Source organism: Abrus precatorius, unplaced genomic scaffold (genome assembly GCF_003935025.1).
Source record: "Abrus precatorius isolate BTA unplaced genomic scaffold, Abrus_2018 Scaffold6, whole genome shotgun sequence".
In the NCBI taxonomy this organism is placed as follows: Eukaryota; Viridiplantae; Streptophyta; class Magnoliopsida; order Fabales; family Fabaceae; genus Abrus; species Abrus precatorius.
The window spans coordinates 4,379,386-4,392,558 of record NW_020874406.1 but is presented as its reverse complement, the minus strand read 5'-3'; the positions used below and the strand labels follow the sequence as shown (position 1 = coordinate 4,392,558).

General features: G+C 39.0%; 1 protein-coding gene across 1 annotated transcript; it reads right to left on the bottom strand.

The window, feature by feature from the left end:
- Positions 1-9,396: 9,396 nt before the first annotated feature.
- On the bottom strand, positions 9,397-10,381 carry LOC113870042. Its single transcript, XM_027506639.1, has 3 exons — positions 10,240-10,381; positions 9,861-10,004; positions 9,397-9,746 (listed from the first exon to the last, which is right to left on the bottom strand). Exons 1-3 carry the CDS (start codon positions 10,379-10,381, stop codon positions 9,397-9,399), a joined length of 636 nt encoding a protein of 211 aa, XP_027362440.1.
- Between the last annotated feature and the right edge of the window lie 2,792 nt (positions 10,382-13,173).

The window sequence follows — 13,173 nt, the reverse complement described above, 5'->3', positions numbered from 1 at the left end:
CTAAATTTGATTTCCTTGTGATTACCAATCATTCATACGAATACTATTAATACACAATGGTTATGAAATATTAATATTCTTTTCTCTAAAGTAACATCCCCAATGGTCATGCAAGACATCAATTTGAGAAAGCTTAAAGAACCTATGAACTTGTTAATTTAATAAAGATTAGAAGAGAAAGATTAGTTTGATCCACCAAATCCTTTGTCTTGTTTTACCCTATAGATCTATTAATTAACCGAGGTACGGTCGCCTGACGATATAATTAATTAGGATTAAGAGAGAAGTGCAATAGGATAAAATCAAATCATGAAACAGAAATCAAATTTAGATTCAAACATCAAAATCCCATAAATTCATGAACAATAGTTCCCATAGCCCTAGCTATGAGCTTAGTTACTCATGCTAAAGAAAAGAACTAAAACAATCATAAAAAAAGCCATAAAGAAAAGTAAACTAGAATGAGATGAGTTCACAGTCTTCAAGTACGGTCGCTCGAAGCTCCAAGTCTCGCCAAGCATGTGCCAAGGATCTCGTGCAAGAGAGACGAGATAAGAGGTGTATTCCAAAGCCAAAGACAAGATGTCAAAAACGGTCCTTTTATGATGCCTAAGATCTTCCCTTTTATAGTATTTGAAAACCCTACAAACTCTTCATAAATGGGCTTCCCGCAGATGAGCACGGTCATTCAAGGCCTTAAGCACGATCGTGCATGGGCTCAAAGCACCCCCCCCCCCGTGCTTATTGAATGGGTCTGGCGTACTGAATGCTGTGAATCTCTAATTTTCCATCAATTTGGGCGCAGAATGCACCCAAAATTCACTTGAGGCCTCTTTATACCAAACTACACAATTAATTTATAAATTAGTGTAAAACCCAAATAAAATAAAGGTCAAATATGAATATATGGTCTGTAAAAGAGGGCCTAATTACAGACTTATCAATCACCATTTAAATCCTTTTAATTTTAGACAATATGCATTAATAAACCACATAAAATGCTACAATAATAATAAAAGCAAAATTACGGATGTTACAGAAGAGTTATTAAGATAAACTGAGGAAGCCTTTAGAGTTTCAAGTTGGTGATCATGTGTTTTTTAGGGTTTCACCCATTACTAGAGTCAGTCGAGTTTTGAGATCTAAAAAACTATCACCCAAATTCCTTGGACACTTTGAAATTTTGAAAAGAATTGGCTCTGTGGCCTATTCAATTACCTATCACCAAACCTTTTAAATTTGCACCTAGTTTTACATGTATATTAACTGAGAAAATACATTCCTAATCCCTCTCATGTAATCGAATTTGATCCTATAACGCCCTGAGTTTTGTAAATTATTGATTATTAGTATAAATACATGAGTTATTGTTTGAATGTGTATTGGTGTATATGATGATATGAATAGATGTGAATATGATTGTAAAGATAGTCGTATAGTGTGATTGGATTGGAATTGTTTGAAATATAGACTAAATGCGTAATGCAAGGGTGTTCTCGCTATAGCAAGAAGGATTAATTCTATCAATTACCACTTCACAAATCAATAACTAGTTGAGCTAAATGAATTTTGGAGTGTTTTGAGCATTTGCAAATAAAAGCAATAAAGTGTAGACATAAGAAAATCACAACAAAACAAAGCTCCAAATTTTAGTAATGAAATTATATGTGAATGAAGTTGGGATTGATTTCACCTCTTTACCAATTGCAAAACTGAATGAGATCTAAACTCTAAGTTCCTTAATTGATTGATAATCAATTTCACTAGATTAATCAAAGGACAATTCCTTGTCTTATTGATCCTAATATCTAACTAAACAACCTTAATTCCTTAGGTGTAATTCAGTCAAACATTGCATTAGGCATTAGAAATTAAGAGATCACAAGATCACAAATTCTTATTCCTAAGATATCCATAACCTTGACATTCAATTTAGATCTCAAAAATTAACTCAACTTCCATTGATGAAAATCCTCTAGGTTCAATTCAATTGAATAGCTAGTTCAAGAATTGCATTAAGGAAAGAATTAAACGTTCAATACAATCAAGATCTTAAAATTCAGATCCACAATCAATTTACAATATCAAAATTGGATCCATCAATCTATAACAAAAACAAATCAGAACATGTTCCTAAAAGAAAAAGAGAGAGAAAGAGTAGAAGAAGAGGAGCTGCAAAATTTCTTCATAAATCCAATCTCCAGCCTGATTCCTCAAGGTCCAGAACTTGGAAGTCGCCCTGTTCGGAGGGCAAGTGTACCCATCGAGAAGTAATAAAGGGTTCTTAAATTAAGTTCCTGAAATATCACTCACAAGGATTGATTTCCAATTACTAAGAATTTCCTAATTCAATTGTTTAAGCTTCAAAGATACGAGATTAATTAAAAACAAGAATTTATAAAATCAATTATAAAACTAAGGGCAAGAAATACAATGCACATCTTGGTTAAACTTATCAGAGAGGAACCTAAGGCATATGGGTTTTCTCATTCAATCCCTTATGTTATTCTTCTGTCTAACTCTAAATTCGATTTCCTTGTGATTACCAATCATTCATACGAATACTATTAATATCTAATGGTCATGCAATATTAATATTTTTTTCTCTAAATCAACATCCCCAATGGTCATGCAAGACATTAATTTAAGCAAGCTTTAGGAGCCTACGAACTTGTTAATTTAATAACGATTAGAAGAGAAAGATTGGTTTGGTCCACCTAATCTTTTGTCTCGTTTTACCCTATAGATCTCTTAATTAACCGAGGTAAGGTTGCCTGGCGATATAATTAATTAGGATTAAGAAAGAAGCGCAATAGGATAAAATCTAATCACAAAACGGAAATCAAATTTAGATTCAAACATCAAAATTTCATAAATTCATGAACAATAGTTCCCATAGCCCTAGCTATGGACTTACTTACTCATGCTAAAGAAAAGAACTAAAACAATCATAAACAAAGACATAATCAAAAGAAATAGCAAACTAGAGTATGAGATATGTTCCCGGTCTTCAAGTACGATCGCTTCAAGCTCCAAGTCTCGCCAAGCATGTGCCAAGGATCTCGTGCAAGAGAGACGAGATGAGAAGTGTATCCGAAAGCCAAACACTGGATGTCAAAAAACGGTCCCCTTTACAATGCCTGAGATCTCCTTTTAATAGGGTTTGAAAATACTAAAGACTCTTGATAATTGGGCTTCTTGCAGATGAGCACGGTCGTGCAAGGCCTTAAGCACGACCGTGCATGGGCTCGAAGCACCCCTGTGCTTGTTGAAAGGGTCTATTAAATTACATCAAAATTCTATTAAATTCACACAATTTGAATTATTAAAGACAACAATTTACTTTATTGAACATTTATATATTTTTGTGAAGTTTTCACATTCCAAATTACATTTTCTATCAAAAACAATCTAGAAAACTACATAAAAACTTAGTAAAATCTGCATTTATCATATATGCTAAGTGAAGACGCAGAAGAATGGTCAAGGTTTGCCAGTAAGACATTACCATAGGAAGAAGGATACATTCAGTGGGAAACATTCAAGGCAAGTTTCCTAGGAAATTATTTGCTAAGAGATTTAAAGAAATAGAAATTTAAAGAGCTCCTTGAGCTGAAGCAAGGAAGCCTATCCGTGGGAAAGTACGCTGCAAAATTCCATAATTTACAACGTGTGCAGTCACGGGCCCTTTAGTAAAGGTGTTAGTCAGAGGCTGAGTCAAGAGGAGAGTTTGTGACTTGTAGTACACCCACGCTCACTGTTGGTGTCACCACCACCCTTTCTTCCCCAAGATATTTCTATTGCCCCCATTTTTCATACCTCCAGTGTATCCCTAAACCATCCATAGCTTTCCACATATTCAAACACAGTCAATATCACAATCGACATGTCATTTTCACACATATTCAGCCATTCCACATTGTTCATCATTACCAAATGGCATACAATCACATTCAATCACCCACATCTCAAGCATGTCAAAGTATTCATACTCACACACGACACGTATGCTAACATTCAATCACACTACACTCAAACATTTCATCACACACAAGTCCAATATTCATTCACATTATGTTATACACTAAATTTCCATCAAAATCCAGTCACAGTCAAATCATTCTCATCAAATACACATCATCCCACATTTTATTCTAATCACATCACAATACCCAACACAATAAACAAATTCTAAGTAAAACGAGATAGGGTAGTGTCCCCCCTTACCTCGACCTAATCCAATCTAAAGGTAGAAAATGTCTCCCACGCAGTATGTAACACCTTAATTTTAATTTAAATTAAATAATGATTTTGCAAATCGGATAACCAAATTTTCATAAAAGATTTCGAAATAAGTGAAGAGTTACAAGTTAATATCAAATACCCGCTACAGGACTAGTTCAATTACAATGTTTTCAAAATAAAATCTAAGTCCTATAGTAGTCCATCTGTCCCTTCACTGAGCCTGGTGCTTATCGTCTTGGTTACCTAAAAAATGAATGTAAGGGTGAGTACTCTACACTACCAAAAAACACACAATAAACGTAGAGTCTCACCTCCAGAACATTTCCAATGCATTAAACAAACACAATCACAAGCAACATTTCACATCCATAAGTATAATTCATAAACTCATGCATATGCACGCCAGCCACATTCACTGCAACACTACGATCACAGATTTAGACCATGAATAGTCGCCAGTTACTCCCGCCTCACTGATACCACGTGGGCAATCACGGATCGCTCAGCAAAGGTAATGGTCAGAGGTCTAGTCAGGAAGAGAGTGTGTGGCCCGTGGTGCACTCGTTCCACAGTCGGTGTCACCACCACTCCCTTTTCCCCAAGGTATTTCTACCGTCCTCATCTCCCATACCCCCAATGTATCGCTGAACCATTCACAGCACATTACATTGGTGCTACATGCCCCATTCACATACATTTCATTCATACATGCAATATTCATGCTTGCGCACGGCACACAGCCCATCCATTTTTATCCACAATATACGGCACACAGCCTTCATCCATTCACAATATCATTAATTCACCAATCAAAGGCATTCCATAACACACAATCACTCACACGGGGGCCTAACTATTCCAGCACACATCACATTGCACACCAATTTCCATCAAACACACGATTCCTACTCTTTATTTAAGCCACATTGCATTATTCATTGAAATACACAAGAATTACAATACATTGAGATAGGGTAGAGTCCCCCCTTACCTCAGGTTGACGTCCCACACACTAAATCCACCAAGAAGTGCTCCTCCTCACAGATTTCGTCCTAAACACATGGAGAAATTCCATGAGAACCCAAGGAAACCACGAAAACATAGAAAAGGGGTGAAAAACTGAAATCCTAACCATTAAAACTCACCTCCAAGCGTTCCCCACACGGATTTAACCTTCAATCTATCTCCCAAACGGCTTTGGAGGCAATTTAATCGATGGAAAAGGGTTTGAGAATGAGTGAATCCAAGGAATTTCAAAGGGAGATTACTCTCCCTGAACCCTAACCCCCTTTAAATCCTTTTCTGGTCGCGATACTTTCGCTACAGCGAGATCCCCTCGCTGCAGCGACACTGCACCCAGAAATGCACCCCAAACTGTCGCTTTCTTGCTACAATGAGAAAGTGACAGTTTCAGTCCTTCTCCCAAGGCCCTCTCGCTGCAGCGAGAACAGCCTAGTAATACGCCCTGCACTTAGGCACTTAACCCATTTCAGCCCAACCAGTCTTGCATACACACATTTATATATATACATATTCACAACATATATCTGAAAATACACACATGAATATATATTTAGATTTATATAAATAACAATAATTAATATTACAAAATTAGGGGCATTACACAGTATCTCGGCCTAAATACATGAAGGGAATTGATGAGAAACCGAAAAGAACCAAGAAAGGATGGAAAACATAAACCTAACCCTCACACTTACCTCCAAATACTCCAAACGTGATTACAACCTTCAATCTAGCTCTCTAACAGCTTTGGAGGCAATTTAAATAGTAAGAATGGGTTAGGAATCGAGAGAATAGAGAGAGGGCTCGAAGGGAGAAGTGGGAAATGACTTTTCCAAACCCTAAACCCTTCAAATACTCTTCTTGTAGTGACACTCTCGCTATAACGAGATATACAACCAGGGGACCTCGCTACAGCAATACCCCCTCTCGCTACAGCGAAAATCTCAGAGGAAATTGCTCTTTAGTTTCTGCAGAACCTCGCTATAGCGAGATTGCACCCAGAAATGCACCCCTCTCTGTTGGTCTCTCTCTGCAACGAGGGACCTCTCGCTACAGCAAAAGTGCAACAGTCTCACGCCTTCACAGTACACACTAAGCCTACTTCTCAATCAATCCTGACCAACCACAAGTCAAACATGTCCAATCTCAGCCCAATATTGATATCCACATACATTCACACACATGTATTCCCACCATCATCGAACACATATTCGAATACACAAACATATGACAATTCATGTATATATATATATATATATATATATATATATATATATATATATATAAAATAAACATTCAAACAATAATTTACGTATTTATATTAATAATCAATAAATTACAAAACTCGAGCATTAGAACTCTCCCCTTCTTTTAGGGAATTTCATCACTGAAATTCAACCAAACATGAAATTTACACAAATAACTCTAGATACAACTCTCTCATTTTACTCTCATTTCCCATATGGCATCTCCCTCGTCACTTTAGCTCTAAATTACCTTCACCAACGAGATTTTCTTGCCCCTCAACAACTTAACATGGTGGTCCGCAATTCTCACCGTGTATATGTCGTAAGTAGGACAAGTCCTCCCTCACTTGAACTGAGTCAAGGTCAATCACGTGAGAAGGATCCGGCACATACTTCTTGAGTTGAGATACATGAAACACTGGATGTAGATTTGAGAGATTCAAAGGTAATGATATCTGGTATGCTGCAAGACCTGTTCTACTCAGCACTTCGAAGGGCCAATGAACTTAGGAGATAACTTTCGAGATTCTAGAGCTCTCCCAAATCTAGGCACAGGTGAAACCTTCAAAAACACATGATCACCCACCTGGAACTCCAAAGGCTTCCTCTTCTTATCATAGTAGCTCTTCTGCCTATCCCGTGCAGCCTTCATCTTCTCTTTGATTATCTTGATTTGCTCTTTCTGTTTCTGGATCATGTCCGATGCACACAGAGTTGCCTCTCCAGTTTCATACCAACATAGAGGAGTTTTGTACTTCTGCCCATACAAGGCCTCAAATGGTGCAATCCCAATGCTAGTATGAAAATTGTTGTTGTATGTGAACTCTACCAACGACAAGCATTCTTCCCAAGTCCCTTGCTGCTCAATCACACAAGCCCTTAGTAGATCCTCCAAGGACTGGATGGTCCTCTCTGTCTGACCGTCGGTCTGTGGATGATATGCCGAACTAAGATTCAACTTAGTACCTAATGCCCTTTGCAGGATCTTCCAAAACCTTAAGGTAAACCTCGAATCTCTGTCGAACACCACACTAGTCAGTACTCCATGGAACCTGACTATCTCCCTCACATACAAGTATGCCAAACGCTCCAATTTATACTTCATATTGATTGGGAGAAAGTGTGCAGCCTTAGTCAACTGGTCCATAATCACCCAAATGGCATCATGGTTGTTCCTAGTCCTTGGCAAACTAGAAAGAAAATCAATGGAAATGTTGTCCCACTTCCACTCAAGGATCTCCAAAGGTTGCAACATCCCAGGTGGACATTTGTGCTCCACCTTTGCCTTCTAGCAGGTCAAACATCTCGACACATATTCAGCTATGTCCCTCTTCATCCTATTCCACCAAAAGCTCTTCCGAAGATTCTGATACATCTTGGTCACACCGGGGTGAAAACTCATTCTGCTCTTATGTGTCTCCTCAAGTACCATCTGTTTCAACTCATCCACTTAAGGAATGCACACTTGATTCTGAAACTTGATCACCCCGTTCTCATCATAATAGAATTCCAAATTCTTTCCCTTATTCTTCTGCCTCATCATATCTTGCAGGAAAGCATCTCCCTGCTGCACATCTCGAACATACACCAAGAAGTCGTTATGAATTGTTGTCGCTCCAAGATACAAACTCCTCAACAGTACCTCGATGGCCAAATTCGTGTCCCGAAACTCCTCAATCAGCTTCATCTCTTTCACCATCATTGCTGCCACATGCAATGATTTTTGGCTCAAAGCGTCGGCCACCACATTTGCCTTGCTAGGGTGGTAAGACAATGTGAAATCATAGTCCTTGAGGAATTCTATCCATCTCCTCTGCCGCATGTTCAGCTCCCTCTAATCAAACAGGTACTTTAAACTCTTGTGGTCACTGAATACTTCAAACCTCTCCCTATAAAGATAGTGCCTTCACACCTTAAGAGCAAAAATCACCGTGGCTAACTCTAAATCAGGCGTCGGATAGTTAACTTCATACGGGCGCAACTACCTCGAGACATAAGCAACCACTCGTTCGTCTTGCATAAGAACACACCCAAGTCCATGCCCAGACACATCGTAATACACATCAAATTTATGTTCTGAGTTGGGCAGAACTAACACAAGTGCTGAGGTCAGCTTTATTTTCAACTCCAGGAAACTAGCTTCACACCTTTTGGTCCATTCAAAATTCCCTACCCTTACGGGTTTGCTTCGTCAAAAGCAAGGCTATCTTAGCCTTCAATGAATTTCCTATAATAGCCCCGTTAGTCCTAGAAAGCTGCAGATTTCTATTACATTCTTTGGCCTCGGCCATCCAGCTACTGCTTCTACCTTTGTAGAAGATTCCATCTTTAGACACCACATGTCCCAAAAATTAAATTTGAGACAACCAAAACTCGCACTTTGAGAATTTGGCGTATAGCTGCCTCTCTCTTCAAAATCTACAAAACAATCCTCAAGTGCTCGGCTCTTTCTGAGTCTTCAAATAAATCAGGATGTCTTCTATGAACACTACCACAAACTTATCTAAAAACTCATGAAAGATTCTGTTCATGTAATCCATGAACACAGCAAGCACATTGGTCACTCCAAACGGCATCGTCCAGTACTCATAGTGACTATACCGCATCCTAAACGCCGTTTTAGGTACATCCTCATCCTTCACCCTGATGTGATGGTACCCTGATTTCAAGTCAATCTTTGAAAATACCGCAGCTCCTCTTAACTGGTCCATCAGATCATCAATCCTCAAAAGTGGGTACTTGTTCTTTATTGTTACCTTGTTCAGCGGCCGATAATCCACACACATCTTCATACTTTCATCTTTCTTTTTCACCAAGAGCACAAGTGCTCCCATGGCAACACACTCAGTCTCACGAACCGCTTCTACAATAAATCCTCCACTTACTTTTTAACCTCTACCAACTTTACCGATGACATCCTATATGGTGCCATAGAAATCGGACTTGCTCCTAGAATGAGGTCAACGGCAAATTCTATCTTCCTCTCACGCGGCAATTCTGAAACGTCTTTGGGAAAGACTTCCAAGAAGTCTCTCACCACCGAAATGTACTCTAGCTCTACTACACTATCAGCCTCTATTGAGAACATGACCATAAAGGCCTTAGCATTTATCGTGTTCTCCCACGCACCTTGGCTCAAAAACCTTGGAACTTCTAACATTGACGCACCAAAAATCAAAGTCTTCTCTTTGCAGTCCAACAGCACATACTTGGCAGCTAGCCAATCCATCCCTAAAATCACGTCCAATTGGGAGAGAGGCAAACAAATCAAGTCTACCTCGAAGTCCCTACCGTGCACCATTATTAAACACCCTAGACACACTCCCTACGTCATAATAAGCTTACCCTTAGGGGTAGTCATCACAACATTGCACGGCAATTCAGTCACAGACAAATTCAGACTCTTCACACAGTCCAGGGATACAAAAGAATACGTAGCACCCGAATCAAACAACACATCCAACAATTGACCCTTAATAATGTACTTACCTATAATCAATTCCTCAGACTATGAAGCCTCTACCCCACTCATAGCAAAGACTCTACCAGGAATGCTCGACTTTGGCCCCGTACTTGGCCTCGTGCTCCCTCTTGATTCAATCCTTTGAGTTTTACTTGAACTGTCACTCCTTTTAACAGTCCGGCACACATTAGCAGTGTGCCCCAACTTCCCACAGTTGTTCGTGGTTGTGGCCAGTCTCTCACTATGTGTGGTTCTCTACACCTGAAGCACTTGATCTACCCTCTGAAAAAGCTTGGTCTTGAACCACTTCCACTGCTCCTCTCTTAGGATGAACACCCTCTAGACTAAGAATTACTGGAGCCCGAAGACAACCCCTTCGAGAATCTAGGGGGTCTTCTAACATGTCTCACTGGACCACTCCCCCTGGTGTCCACAGTCTTGCCCTTCGAGTTAGCTTTAAATATTCTGCACTTGCTCACCAGAGTGAGTAAGTCAGTCAGCTGGAACATGCTAACTGCAGCTCGGATATCTAGCCTCAGCCCATGCTCAAATTAAGCACACATGACTTCTTCTTCATCTTCGTGCTGATAGCGAGGTCAGTAGTTCATCAATTCTTGGAATTTTGCAGCATATTCCCCCACAGTCATACTTCCTTACTTCAGTTCAAGGAACTCATGAGCCTTCTGCTTCTTCAAATATCGGGGAAAGAAGTTTCCCAGGAAACTTGCCTTGAAAGTCTCCCACTGAATATAGCCACCCCCTTGTGGCAAAGTTTGACTGGCAAACCTCCACCAGTCTTCCGCCTTTTCACATAGCATATATGTGGCATAGTTTACCTTGTGTTCTTCCCTACACCCCATAATATGGAAGGTCTTCTTCACATCAGCTAACCACCTCTGGGCTCCTTCGGGATCAAACCCTCCCTAAAACTTGGGAGGATTTTGCCTAGTAAAGGCAGACGACCCTCGATATTCAGTCGACTCTGCATCCTAGTTGAGCACCAAGGCATCCAAAGCTTGGGTCATCCGCTCTAGGAGGTCATTGGTGACTTCAACTCCTCTGCCTCTATCAATCATTTCTAATGTAAGCTAGCAAACAATTTCAACAAACAATATTCCACCATGTTAGATCAATAACAATATTTATATTTCAGGTACACAAAACATATCAACATACATCTTGGACGCTTCAACCTAATACCCCAGTCTGATTTGGATGAACTGTTCTGATACCAAATTGTAACACATTAATTTAAATTTCTAAATAAATTAATTTTCACAATAAGAGGAAATAATAGAATTTCATTTCAAATAGTTTCTAATGCATAGGTCCAGTTAGGTCTTTCAAAATAAGGATGGATTATAATTTATATCAAATCAATGCTACAGGACCAATTAAAATACATCAAAATTTTCAAAATAGATTTTTAAGTCCTATAGTAGTTTCATCCATCCTTTCACTGAACCTGGTGCTGATCGTCTTGATTACCTAAAAAATAAATATAAGGGTGAGTACTCTATGCTATCACACACAAGCACAGAGAGTCATCTCACATGTTTCACTCATTTAGCAACATAATCCCAGAACATGCATCATACAAACACAATATAACACTTTCAACATTCTATTCCAATTCACATACAGGTGTCCTCACTGCACCATCAAACAATTCACACACATGTGCGCTCATTGCACGTAACCATGCCATTGTAGCACTGTGATCACAGATTCCTGATGCCCTCAACCTAAGGGACTTACTCAGTTCACACCATAGATGGTCGCTGAATAACCCCTGCCTCACGGATACAACGTGTGCAGTCACGAGCCCCTTTGCAAGGTGTTAGTCAAAGGCTGAGTCAGGAGGAGAGTATGTGGCCTGTGGTGCACCCACGCTCACTGTTGGTGTCACCACCACCTTCTCTTTCCCAAGGTATTTCTATCGCCCCTTCTTCCACACCCCCAGTGTATCGCTAAACCATTCATAGCTTTCCACATATTCAAACACAGTCACACTCATAATCACAATCGACATGCCATTTCCACACATATTCAGCCATTCCATATTGTTCATCATTACCAAACGGCACATAATTACATTCAATCACCCACATCTCAATCATGTCAAAGTATTCACACTCACACGCGACACGTATGCCCACATTCAATCATACTACACTCAAACATTTCATCACACACACGTCCAATATTCATTCACATTATGTTATACACCAAATTTTCATCAAAATCCAATCACAGCCAAACCATTCTCATCAAATACACATCATCCCACATTTTATTCTAATCACATCACAATACCCAACACAATAAACAAATTCTAAGTAAAACGAGATAGGGTAGAGTCCCTCCTTACCTCAAATCGAAGACCCAATCCAATCTAAAGGTAGAAAATGTCTCACACGCAGTATCTCGGCCTAAATACATGGAGGGAATTCATGAGAAATTGAAAAGAACCAAAAAAGGATGGAAAACATAAACCCTAACCCTCACACTTACCTCCAAATGCTCCAAACATGAGTACAATCTTCAATCTAGCTCTCAAACAGCTTTGGAGGCAATTTAAACGGTAAAAATGGGTTGGGAATCGAGAGAATAGAAAAGGCTCAAAGGGAGAAGTGGTAAATGACTTTCCTAAACCTTAAACCCTTCAAATACCTTTCTGGTCGCGACACTCTCGCTACAGCAAGATATGCAGTGAAGGGACCTCCCTGCAGCGACATCCCATCTCTGTCAAATTCAATTTTAGGTATTATTTAAAAAAATGCAAATAAGGTTTTTTTGGGGGTTTTAAAAATTGTAATTAATCAAATTAAATTACGAACAGAATTAAAGTGAGTAAAAAATGAATTAAGAAATATCAATCCATAGAATACTAATTGCGTGTAACTCTGGCCATCGCAGTATCTAAAGATTTAAATCCACGTTTGAACAATCATCTAATTCAATTATTAATTCAATAGAATAACCTAATTGAATAGAGTTACGAATAAAATCAAATAATCATTTAACCTAAGTATTAGAGCATCAATCGAGTCCTAATTTGAAATCTAACAACAGAAAAGTCAATCACAATCGCAATAAACAATTCTGAGATTAGAGAGAAAAAGAGAACAAACTCGAAGCAAATAACGCAAAACTCAAGTCAAAATTACAGCGATTGGATTCTATGGATTGAAC